This window comes from Phyllobates terribilis, unplaced genomic scaffold (assembly GCF_046119375.1).
Source record: "Phyllobates terribilis strain yellow unplaced genomic scaffold, ASM4611937v1 Scaffold_3__8_contigs__length_932513732, whole genome shotgun sequence".
In the NCBI taxonomy this organism is placed as follows: Eukaryota; Metazoa; Chordata; class Amphibia; order Anura; family Dendrobatidae; genus Phyllobates; species Phyllobates terribilis.
This window is the reverse complement of record NW_027362763.1, coordinates 68,463,547-68,475,783: the sequence shown is the minus strand read 5'-3', so window position 1 is coordinate 68,475,783 and position 12,237 is coordinate 68,463,547. Positions and strand designations below refer to the sequence as shown.

Sequence of the window (12,237 nt, the reverse complement as noted above, 5' to 3'; positions counted from 1 at the left end):
AGGTGAGTATAAACTTTATTTTTTTATTTTTTACCATTCTGATTCTTTTTTTTTTAACTATTACTGGTCACACTATATAAATCCATGCCGGTTGCATGGATTTATATAGTGTGAACAAGTTGTCAAGCACTTTTTCAAGTGATGCTTATAAATCACTTGGAGAAGTGCTTGATAACCCGCATGCGGAAATGCATGCAAAGACGCTGCAAAGACGCCTCACAAACGCTTCTACCTGGCGGGAAAACCGCATGTAATATCCACATGCGATTTTCCCGCCAGGGAGAAGCGTAAAAAATATGCTTCAGGTCCGCAACATGGGCACATAGCCTTATACTGATTACAAGTTCAAACAGGTGCCAGTACTACAGGTAATGAGTGGAGGACAGAGAAGCCTCTTAAAGAAGAAGTTACAGGTCTGTGAGAGCCAGAAATCTTGCTTGTTTGTAATTGACCAAATACTTATTTTCCACCAAAATTTTAAAAACATTATTTTACAAATCAGACAATGTGATTTTCAGGATTTGTTTTCTCGCTTTGTCTCTCATATTTGAGGTCTACCTATGATGTCTATTAAAGGCCTCTCATCTTTTTAAGTGGGAGAAGGTGCAAAATTGATGGTTGACTAAATACTTTTTTTCCCCACTGTATTCCTCACCCTGATCCTCGTGCCTTGTGCCTGGAGAAAAGTGATCCCACACATGGACACTCCTAAGAGCTGTTCACGTTTCCATTTATAGATTTGGGCCTCTTGCCCAGCCCACTTCAAGCGGGGCAAGAGGAGATCGCGTGTAGAGATGCCCAAATATTTGAGCAGCCATCGTCACACAAAGGCAATGGTGGGAAGCAGCAATTACTGTCGCAAGAGGAGAATGATGATGATGAGACCCAATTGATAGCAAGTCAGGAGGAGGCCCAGGGTCCATACTTGGAAGATGAGGTGGTGGATGATGAAGTCACTGACCCAACCTGCAAGATGTCATGCATAGCAAGGACAACAGCACAGAGGGCGAGGGAGTCGTAGCACCACAACAGGCAGGAACAAGCAGTGGGGTGGCCACAGACACAAGGTGGGCAACTGTTCCCCTGTACACCAACATGAGGGAAGTTGCCAGTCCAACTGTTAGGTCTCCCAGAGGCTGACTCATTTTTAAAGTCCAAATAACCCAAAAAAGGCCATTTGCAACATCTGCTATGCCAACATCAGCAAGGGCGGCAAAACTACCAGCCTGACCACAACCAGCATGCTCAGGCACATGACAGCAATGCACCTGACTAGTGAGTCTGAACGCTAGGGTCCAGAATCAGTGTCTGTGGGTAACACCACTGCCTAGTTTACTGTTGTGTGTGTGTACGCCAATTCACTGTCCATGTGCAAGCGAAGATGCCTCCTGCCCTGCACTTGTCAGTGCAAACTTGCAACCACCACCATCAGCAACCATGTCCACATCTTTGTCCCAGCATAGATTTCATTTGTCCCAACCCCAGATCTTTGAACGCAAGCGCAAATACGCAGCCATCCCTCACAGTCCACAGCGCTAAACTGCCACATTTCAAGACTGCTTGCACTTGAAATGTTGCCTTTTAGGCTTGTGTAGATGGGATAATTCTTCAACATCATGGCGGTGGCTGGCCCTCGGTACTCGGTCCCAGGCTACCATTATTTCTCCAGGTGTGCCATCCCCACCTTACACAAGCATGCGTCCCAGAACATTAGCCGTGCTCTCAACAACATAGTTACTGGGAAGGTCCACCTAACCACGGACACAAGTACAGCCAAGGGGCGGTACATCTCGCTGACGGGACACTGGGCTAATATTGTGGAAGTCGGGACCAGTCAGACCCTGTTACAGAACACATCCTCCCAACGCCAAAGATTGCGGGCCCTGGGTCAATCAGGGTTGCCCCAACATTCTACATCTGCTGCACCTCTTCTTCAGCCTACAGCTCCAAAATGACCACATCAGTCGGAGGCTGAAAGCACTGCCTCGGACAAGTGGCAACAGGCTGTGCTGAAGCTAATATGCTTAGGGGTCAAACCGCACATCGCTGCAGAGTTGTTGAAAGCTGTAACAGAGCAGACAGATCTGTGCCTGTCACCACTGAACCTACAGCCAGGCATGGTCATCTATGACTATTGCCATAACCTGGTGGCGGCTTTGAAGCCTGGCCCAAGTGCTCAACCTTGTGGTTCAGCGGTTTCTGAAAACCTACCCGGATATGCTGGAACTACTTGTACGCCACATGTGTGCCCATTTCCGAAAGTCTCCTACAGCTTCCGCTGCCCCCACCGTACTTCAGCAGCATTTGCAGCTCCAGCTCACCGACTGGTGTGCGATGTGACTATGCATTGGAACTCAACGTTGCATATGTTGGGAAGGATTTGTGAGCAGCAGAGGGAAGTTGTTGAGTTCTATCTTCAACGCGCCCATCAGTATTTAGGTCAGCCTCCACACATAAGAGCTGATGAGTGGACATGGATGTCTGACATCTGTGCCATCCTCCAAAACTTTGCAAACTCCACCAAGATGGTGAGCGGCAATGACACCATAATTAGCGTCATCATCCCACTCCTTTGTCTTTGGAAATGCTAGCTGCTCACAATTATAGAGGAGATAATGCAGGCTGAGAAAGATGAGATGGAGCAAGGAACCATACAGGGTGATGCTACTCAGCCCAGCCTCATCTCAACTCAAAACAGATTGGATGATAATGAGGAGGAGGAGGAAGACTAGAAGGAGGAGGAACAGAAGCTGTTTTCCTGCGCTACAGATGGTACTACCCACACAACAGTCATATTGTCTGTTCAGCGTGGATGGCCTGAGGAGAGGAAGAAGGAGGAGGACCAGGAGGAGGATAAGGTGGAGGAGAGCATGGACAGTCATCCTTTTGGTCAGAACAGGGAAGACTTGGCTGTTGGCAGTCTGGCACACATGGCTGAATTATGTTCTGGTGCCTTTCCCGTGACTTTTGCAATGAACACATTTTGGCAGACAGTAATTACTGGTTGGTCACACTTCTATACTCACGCTACAAGGATAATTTTCTATTTATCCTTCCCGTGGCGGAGAAGTCTAACAAAATGTTGCAGTACCAGAAGGCCCTTGTTGCAGAATTATTAAAAAAATTCCCATCTAAAAATGCTGGAGGCAGAGATCATAGTTCATTGGATAACCAAGGAGTACAGGTGAGGGAAACACAAATATAATGCAGCAGAGACAAGGGAACACTGTCAAATGCGTGGGACAGTTTTCTGAGACCCTCCCAGCGCCCAGGTCCAGATGCATTGGGTACACGGAAAAGGAGGGAAAAGCCATACAAGTAATGTGCATCCAAGCTGGACAGATGATATGAACTGGCTCTTTACTCCTGGAGTTCCTGGTCTGCCCTGCCGCTAGTGTTTTGTCAGAGCGGGTTTTTAGTGCCACCATGGCATTATAACTGATAGGCACATCTGCTTGTCAACTGAAAATACTGACAGGCTGATGCTTATCAAAATGAGCAAAGGCTGGATTTGGCCAGACTTATCAACACCACCGAATGATAGTAGCGGAACATAAAGTCAAATCCAGTGGATTTTTTGGGGGAACTCTTCCCATGCACCTATTCACATCCAGGCATGGTAATACGCTTCCTGAATTTTTTCTATTTTCTGTTGTCCTCCTCCTTCTCCTCATCTTCCACCACTATATCACCGGGGTGACTGTGATGCAACACCCACATAATTTTTTAAGGATTTTTTTGAAGTCCGTAGGAAATTTGTTTAGAGGTCTAACTCTAACATTCTGCATGTTATACAGTATTTTCATGTATACCCCACAGGGGTAAATGTTTTTGAGCCCATGCACTTAGTACATGGGCATTGCCACTATAGGAGACCCACTCTTTAATAATGGGAACATTTTTTTTAATGAGAACCTCCTCTACATCTCTTCAAATGGGTATTGTAGTGCGTCCAATTTTTTGGCAGCACTTGCAGTTACTGCATGGGCATTACCATTATAGGAGACCCATTCTTTTATAATGGGAACAATTTTTTTAATGAGGCCCTCCTCTAAGTCTCTTTAAAGGGATATTGAAGTGAGTCCTAATTTTTGACAGTCTTTGCAGTCACTACATATGCAATAACAGTATAGGAGACCCACTCCTTAATAATGAGAACAACAAAGCATAGCCCGCTGATGGCCCTCTACCAATAGTGAGGGATGACTGCTGGCCCTCTAACAATAGTATGGGCCACCTGATGGCCTTGTTAAAATAGGCTTCGTGACTTTCACAGTCACTCCTTCATGAATGACACAGGATGTGTCTGATCATGTCTCACACACTACATGGCCAGTTATGGTAGTAAAATTTTATAATTATATTTACCGCTGAATGTATTTTTCACCTTTGAAAGCAATGCAAAAGTCAAAAACTCATCAAAAAGCTGAACATATTACAAGGTGTGGAGGAGCATTTTTGTTTTTAGTTATTTATTTTGCATTATATACAAGTCATTACCCTGGAAAAAATGTTCCTTAATATTTTTTTCCAGGAAAATCCATTTTGGCTTTTTGTATGTTTTTTTTTTAATCCATAAAAGTGGCGTAATACTCTGACAACATTGTTCACAGCAGTTACCTTGGTGTCATATATGCTTCCAGGAGTCTTCCCCATGCTGTTCCCATATAATTTGAGCTCTGTTTCCTTCGATTTGGCCAATTTATAGACTTCCTGCAGACCTCCGGGGAAGGGGCCACCGGAAAAATGCTTGAGTTTCCCATTGACTTACATTGGGCTAGTTGATTGGGTCGAGCTTCCGAGCATTAGGATTTGCTCAACCTGAGCAACGAGCACCCGATCATTTTAGTACTCACTCATCACTACAAGGCAGCAATAAAAGGCTATTATTTCATACAGAGAAATAGGGGTGGAACTGTATGGTTTTTAGTGGTCGCAGATAACCCTGAGCACTGGAGGCTAAAAAGGCCGGACAGGTCCCTAACACCAACATAATGATACCAATACTACAAAATAAATTTTATAACTAAGGGGCCAGGGCTCTGATAAAGTTTTTATATTAAGTTATTTTAGCAGTAATTCATGCCTCTGGGGAGGCACACAGAGATGTTTGGTTGAATTCAGTATCAGTGACTTCATTAAACCAAACTCTATGATTTTGCATACGGTCTCATATACCATTCCTATGACTCTGTAGTGCAGTACTCAATAAATATTTGATATAGACCTTCATACAGTCTCCATGTAAATGCTTCCATATTTATTTGCTCTTTTCCACAGGGCACAACTGTCATCCCATCTCTGCACTCTGTGCTAAGAGATAAAGCCTACTTTGCAAAGCCTGAAGAGTTTTATCCGGAACACTTTTTAGACTCAGATGGAAAGTTCACGAAGAATGAAGCCTTCATCCCTTTTTCATTAGGTAACTATTCTAGCATTTAAATTACCATAATATTAATAATAATAATAATAATATGATAAATTGGAATATACTAAAACATGTACATTTTCAATAATAATGTTACAATGCTATAAAAGATGCAACTGCATAAAACTGATTTTCAATTTTAACCCCTTTACAGCCCATGACATACTAATATGCGTCTGTGCCCTGGGCTTTAAGAGCCTGACCCATATTAGTACGTCATCGCGATCGCGCGCGCACACAGGCTGTGCGGGCGCGATCACCTCCGGGTGTCAGCTGATTGTCACAGCTGACACCCGATACTATGTGCAGGGAGCGGTCCCGCACCGCTCCCGGCACATTAACCCCCGCAATGCTGCGATCAAAGTCGATCGCAGCATTGCGGTGGCAAGGGGAGGTGATCGGTATACTCACCTCCTCTTCGGGCCTCTAGCGCTGTCTGCAACAGCTTCCCGGGTGTTGCCATGACGACCCGATGTCGTCATGACAACATCCGGGTCACCAGGCAGCAGGAACATTGTTTGGTCATGCGCAGTGCACGACCACACAATGTTATCACTGTGCATTGCTGACTGCCTGCATAGCACAGGGATGGTGCTCCATCCCTATGCTGTGCAGGCGATCAGAATAAAAAAAGTTAAAGGTCCATAGTGGGACAAAGTAATAAAGTGTAAAAACTCTCAGAAAGTGAAGAAAAAAAAACAAAAAACGTAAAGATATTTAAAAAAAAATAAAAAAAATAATCCACCAAAAATAAAAATATAATGTACCCATCAATAAATATTATTATGAAAAAAAAGCAAACAAACCATAAAAGTACACATATTTGGTATCGCCGCATCCGGAACGACCCTTCAGTGAACACGGTAAAAAAAATAAATAAAAAACGAAGCAAAAAACAATGCTTTATCATCATACCGCCAAACAAAAAATGGAATAACACGTGATCAAAAAGACGAATATAAATAAAAATGGCACCGCTGAAAACGTCATCTTGTCCTGCAAAAAACAAGCTACCTTACAGCTCCATTATCCAAAAGATCAAAAAGTTATAGCTTTCAGAATAAAGCAATGCAAAAAAATATTTTTTTCTACAAAATAGCTTTTATTGTGTAAAAGCGCAAAAACATAGAAAAACAATATAAATGTGGTACCCTTGTAAACATACTGACCTGAAGAATAAAGCTATTTTATCAATTTTACTACACGCGGAACAGAATAAAAAAAAAATAAAAAAAACAATTCCTGAATTGTTGTTTTTTGTTTATTCTGCCTCCCAAAAGTCGGAATAGAAAGCGATCAAAAAATGTCACGTGCCTGACAATGGCACCATTAAAAACATCAACTCATCCCGCAAAAAACAAGCCATCACATGACTGTCTGCCAAAATCTGGAAAAATTATAGCTCTCAAAATATGGCGATGCAAAAACTAGATTTTACAAAAAAATGCATCTTTTAGCGTGTGACAGCTGTCAATCAGAAAAACCCCACATGATTCTGGTATCGCTGTAATCGCACCAACCCGAAGAATAAAGTCGTCTAATCACTTATACCACATGAGGAACGCCGTAAAAAATAAACTCTCGGGTTAACGTTGTGCTAGGGTTAGGGTGGTGCTAGGGTTAGGGCTGGGGTTGGAGTTAGGGCTGGGGTTGGATTTTTTTCAAAAGTAAGAAAAAAAGATGACAATATGGAGACTAGTGTTGAGCGCAAGTGCTCGCTACTTGAGTTTGCATCGGGTGCTCTGGTATGCATTGAGTATCATGGGTATTTGAGTGACATGCTCGAGTCTCCGCACCATATGCTTCGCGGCCAAAAAATCTTTGCGGGGGTCACTTATGGGGGCGCTCTAATGTTTAGACTCACAGGGGCTCTCCAAACGCGACATGGTGTCCGCTAACAAATTGAATGGAAAATCGGCTCAAATTGTTAGCGGACACCATGTTGCGTTTGGAGAACCCCTGTGTGCCTAAACATTGGAGCTCCCCTACAAGTGAACCCATTTTGGAAACTAGACCCCCCAAGGCACCTATCTAGATTCATAGCGAGCACTTGGAACCCCCAGGTGCTTCATAAATTGATTCGTAAAAATGAAAAAGTGGAAAAAAAAAAGACTTTTTAATTTTTATGAATCAATTTGTGAAGCACCTAGGGGTTCCAAGTGCTCACTATGCATCTAGATAGGTGCCTTGGGGGGTCTAGTTTCCAAAATGGGGTCACTTATGGGGGCGCTCTAATGTTTAGACTCACAGGGGCTCTCCAAACGCGACATGGTTCCAATTTGTTAGCTGACACCATGTCACGTTTGGAGAGCCCCTGTGTGCCTAAACATTGGAGCTCCCCCATAAGTGACCCCATTTTGGAAACTAGACCCCCCAAGGCACCTATCTAGATGCATAGTGAGCACTTGGAACCCCCAGGTGCTTCAAAAATTGATTTGTAAAAATGAAAAAATGGAAAAAAAAAACACTTTTTTATTTTTTCGGATTAATTTGTGAAGCACCTGGGGGTTCCAAGTGGTCACTATGCATCTAGATAGGTGCCTTGAGGGGTCTAGTTTCCAAAATGGGGTCACTTGTGGGAGAGCTCCAATGTTTAGGCACTCAGGGGCTCTCCAAACGCAACAGGGTGTCCGCTAACAATTTGAGCCAATTTTCCAATCAATTTGTTGAATCTATCTAGATGCATAGTGAGCACTTGGAACCCCCAGGTGTTTCACAAATTGATTTGTAAAAATGAAAAACTGGAAAAAAAAATACCTTTTCATTTTTACGGATTAATTTGTGAAGCACCTGGGGGTTCAAAATGCTCACCACCCATCTAGATAAGTTCCCAGGGGGGTCTAGTTTCCAAAATTGGGTCACTTGTGGGGGGTTTCCACTTTTTAGGCACATCAGGGGCTCTCCAAACGCAACATGGCGTCCGCTAATTATTCCAGCAAATTTTACATTCAAAAATTCAAATGGCGCTCCTTCCCTTCCAAACCCTGCCACGTGCCCAAACAGTGGTTTTTCCACACATATGGGGTATCTGCGTTCCCAGGGGAAATTGAACAACAAATTTTGGGGTCCATTTTTTCCTGTTACCCCTGCAAAAATAAAAAAAATTGGGTCTAAAGTAACATTTTTGTGAAAAAAGTTAAATGTTCATTTTTATCTTTCACATTCCAAAAATTCCTGTGAAGCACCTGAAGGGTTAATAAAGTTCTTGAATGTGGTTTTGAGCACCTTGAGGGGTGCAGTTTTTAGAATGGTGTCACTTTTGGGTATTTTCTGTCATAAAGATCTCTCAAAGTGACTTCAAATGTGATGTGGTCCCTAGAAAAATGGTTTTGTAAATTTTGTTGGAAAAATGAGAAATCGCTGGTAAACTTTTAACCCTTATAGCTCCCTAACAAAAAAAAATTTGGTTCCAAAATTGTGCTGATGTAAAGTACACATGTGGGAAATGTTATTTATTAACTATTTTATGTGACATATCTCTCTTATTTAAGGGCATAACAATTCAAATTTTCACCAAATTTCCATTTTTTTCACAAAAAAACACAAGTGATATCGAAGAAATTTTACCACAATCATGAAGTACAATATGTCGCGAAAAAACATTCTCAGAATCAGGGGGATCCGTTGAAGTGTTCCAGAGTAATTACCTCATAAAGTGACAGTGGCCAGAATTGTAAAAATTGGCCTGGTCATTAATGTGCAAACCACCTTGGGTTGTAAAGGGGTTAACCTAGATTAAAATCAATGTCCAGAAATACTGGAGTAAGTAAATAAATAGTAAGGCGTGTAAAAATAATATAAGGTTCTTTGGTTGACCGTTTTTCAATAAAATAGCAAAAAAGCCACCATGATAGTCCCTCCTGATCAGCTGAGCTATATCATGGGAGTCTTATCTGGCTTAGGCAATCTCCAGCATTGTGTAAAATGGCATAGGACATTTTTCATCTATTTATGTAAATTGATTGACAATTTTTTCAAATTAGTCAGGTCCAGCAATTTTGAAAAAAATTAAACAAATTCCATTTGAATCAAGTGCTACCCTTGTGTAGTGGTTTTCAGGCTCTTGTGTATACATGCTACATGCTTCTATTAGATTGCATAAAGCTACTGTCAACCAATGACCTTTGAATTTCAATGCACCATGACATGCATGCTGCTGCATAGATGCACACTGCATCCTCTCGAGTGCTTTAGACCTACATCTGTTACTCCATTTTACTGCTCACAAGTTGGAATGATGTATATAACTACAGTTTCTGATCATTGCCATCTGGTTACTCCTTCTTAACAGTGCTTGCGGTAAGGCAGTATAGCACATATACTGTAGCTGCAAGAGCTACAGCCCACCTATAGTGATTTCTGCAGTCAACATGGAGGGCAGAAACTACAATACTCTTCTAAAAAACAAATTAGAGATGGTCTCTGGTATTCCAATTCAGATTCATTGAAACAAATTGGACTGAGCTGCAATACCACACAAAACCTTAGGACAAAAGTGGTAGTGAAACTGGAGGAAAACACCCATCGATTTCTACTCCTATATAATTCCTTCAGTACTTAATATTCTTATCTATTTATATTTTATCCAGGTAAAAGAAGTTGTGCTGGAGAAAACTTGGCAAAAATGGAATTGTTTCTGTTCTTCACAACCCTGCTACAGAACTTCACATTCCAGGCTCCACCAGGTGCTGAGCTGGACCTTAACCCGGCTCCGGGGTTTACTAATTCCCCTTTACCCCATGAGATCTGTGCAATCCCTCGCAGATAAGATAAGTTAAAAGAATCCTTAGATTATCCATAGACAGTATAATGTTAGAAGAACAGTTTCACAATGGAGCTGCATCTTCAAGGTTTAATACCAAAATTCTAAATGATCTCCCAACTCAGAAGCAGGAGGTCTCACATAGCTGGTAAAACAATGAAGCAGACTCTCATTAATGCATTGTGAAATCATGGTTTTGTTTTATTTTTTCAAAGTTTTTTTTTTTTAAATACTATTTTTTTACCATGTAATCCAATTGCTATAAAGTGCAAATGAAAGTATAACAAAACAAGATAGTGAAGACGCAGCATCACTGACTTTTCTGGTGTATTTTTGCATTTGGTAATTTCATGGTCTCAAATTGTTACTTTATATCATATTATAAGTGTAAACCACATTCCCACATTGTAATGCAAAATCAAAGAAAAAAATAATAAAAAATACAACACCTCATTCGGGTCTGATAATGCTGGGTATTTGGTTTAGTTAGTTTTCCTACTTGCAAAAGAGAATTAAAGGAATTAACAAGCTCTTCTTGTCCCATATAATATAAAAAAAGCCACAAACTTACCTCTCAAATCTGAACTGTTCTGTTGATGTTAGTAATGTGATTCCTGTCAATCATGTGATATTGTTATGTCATGTGATTGCTGCAGCCAATCAGCAGCTTCTGATTGGCTGCAGCCTTTATACCTCCAACTGAGCAGCTCCATCTGATGGAACTGTAAGCACTGCAGCAGATCAGTGGCTGCAACGGCCATGTGAAAGAGTGTCATGTGACTGCCAGAAAAACAGTGAGGATATTACATGAGCAGTGTTGATCTGGCAGGTAAGTATACAAATGTGTTTGATTTTATGTTTTGTAGGGCACTTAAAGAGTAACTGTCGAGTGTAAATGTATGAATATATATATATATATATATATATATATATATATATATATATATATATATATATGCAGTTGTATGAAAAAGTTTGGGCACCCCTATTAATCTTAAGCTTAATGTTTTATAAAAATTGGTGTTTTTGCAACAGCTATTTCAGTTTGATATATGTAATAACTGTTGGACACAGTAATGTTTCTGCCTTGAAATGAGGTTTATTGTACTAACAGAAAATGTGCAATCTGCATTCAAACAAAATTTGACAGGAGCATAAGTATGGGCAGCTCACCAGAAAATTGACATTAATATTTAGTAGATCCTCCTTTTGCAAAAATAACAGCCTCTAGTCGCTTCCTGTAGCTTTTAATGATTTCCTGAATCCTGGATGAAGGTATTTTTGACCATTCCTCTTTACAAAACATTTCCAGTTCAGTAAAGTTTGATGGTCGCCGATCATGGACAGCCCTCTTCAAATGATCCCACAGATGTTCAATGATATTCAGGTCTGGGGACTGGGATGGCCATTCCAGAACATTGCAATTGTTCCTCTGCATGAATGCCTGAGTAGATTTGGAGCGGTGTTTTGGATCATTGTCTTGCTGAAAGATCCATCCCCTGCGTAACTTCAACTTTATCACTGATTCTTGAACATTACTGTCAAGAATCTGCTGATACTGAGTGGAATCCATGCGTCCCTCAACTTTAACTAGATTACCGGTGCCGGCATTGGCCACACAGCACCAAAGCATGATGGAAACCTCCACCAAATTTTACTGTGGGTAGCAAGTGTTTTTCTTGGAATGCTGTGTTTTTTTGCCGCCATGCATAACGCCTTTTTGCATGACCAAACAACTCAATCTTGGTTTCTTCAGTCCACAGGACCTTCTTCCAAAAAGAAATTGGCTTCTCCAATGTGCTTTTGCATAACTCAACCGACTCTGTTTGAGGCGTGCTTGCAGAAACGGCTTCTTTCGCATCACTCTCCCATACAGATTCTCCTTGTGCAAAGTGCGTTGTATAGTTGACCGATGCATAGTGACACAATCTGCAGCAAGTTGATGCTGCAGCTCTCTGGAGGTGGTCTGAGGATTGTCCTTGACTGATCTCACCATTCTTCTTCTCTGCCTTTCTGATGTTTTTCTTGGCCTGCCACTTCTGGTCTT

At 41.5% G+C, this 12,237-nt stretch overlaps 1 protein-coding gene across 1 annotated transcript in view; it reads left to right on the top strand.

The window, feature by feature from the left end:
* LOC141258822 (cytochrome P450 2K1-like) overlaps positions 1-10,614 on the top strand; it is an 81,481-nt gene extending 70,867 nt beyond the window's left edge. The window contains exons 10-11 of the mRNA XM_073673984.1: positions 5,281-5,422; positions 10,018-10,614. Coding sequence (XP_073530085.1) covers positions 5,281-5,422; positions 10,018-10,196 — 321 coding nt within the window. The 3' untranslated portion in view covers positions 10,197-10,614. The remainder of the gene's footprint in view (positions 1-5,280; positions 5,423-10,017) is intronic.
* The last annotated feature ends 1,623 nt before the right edge of the window (positions 10,615-12,237 follow it).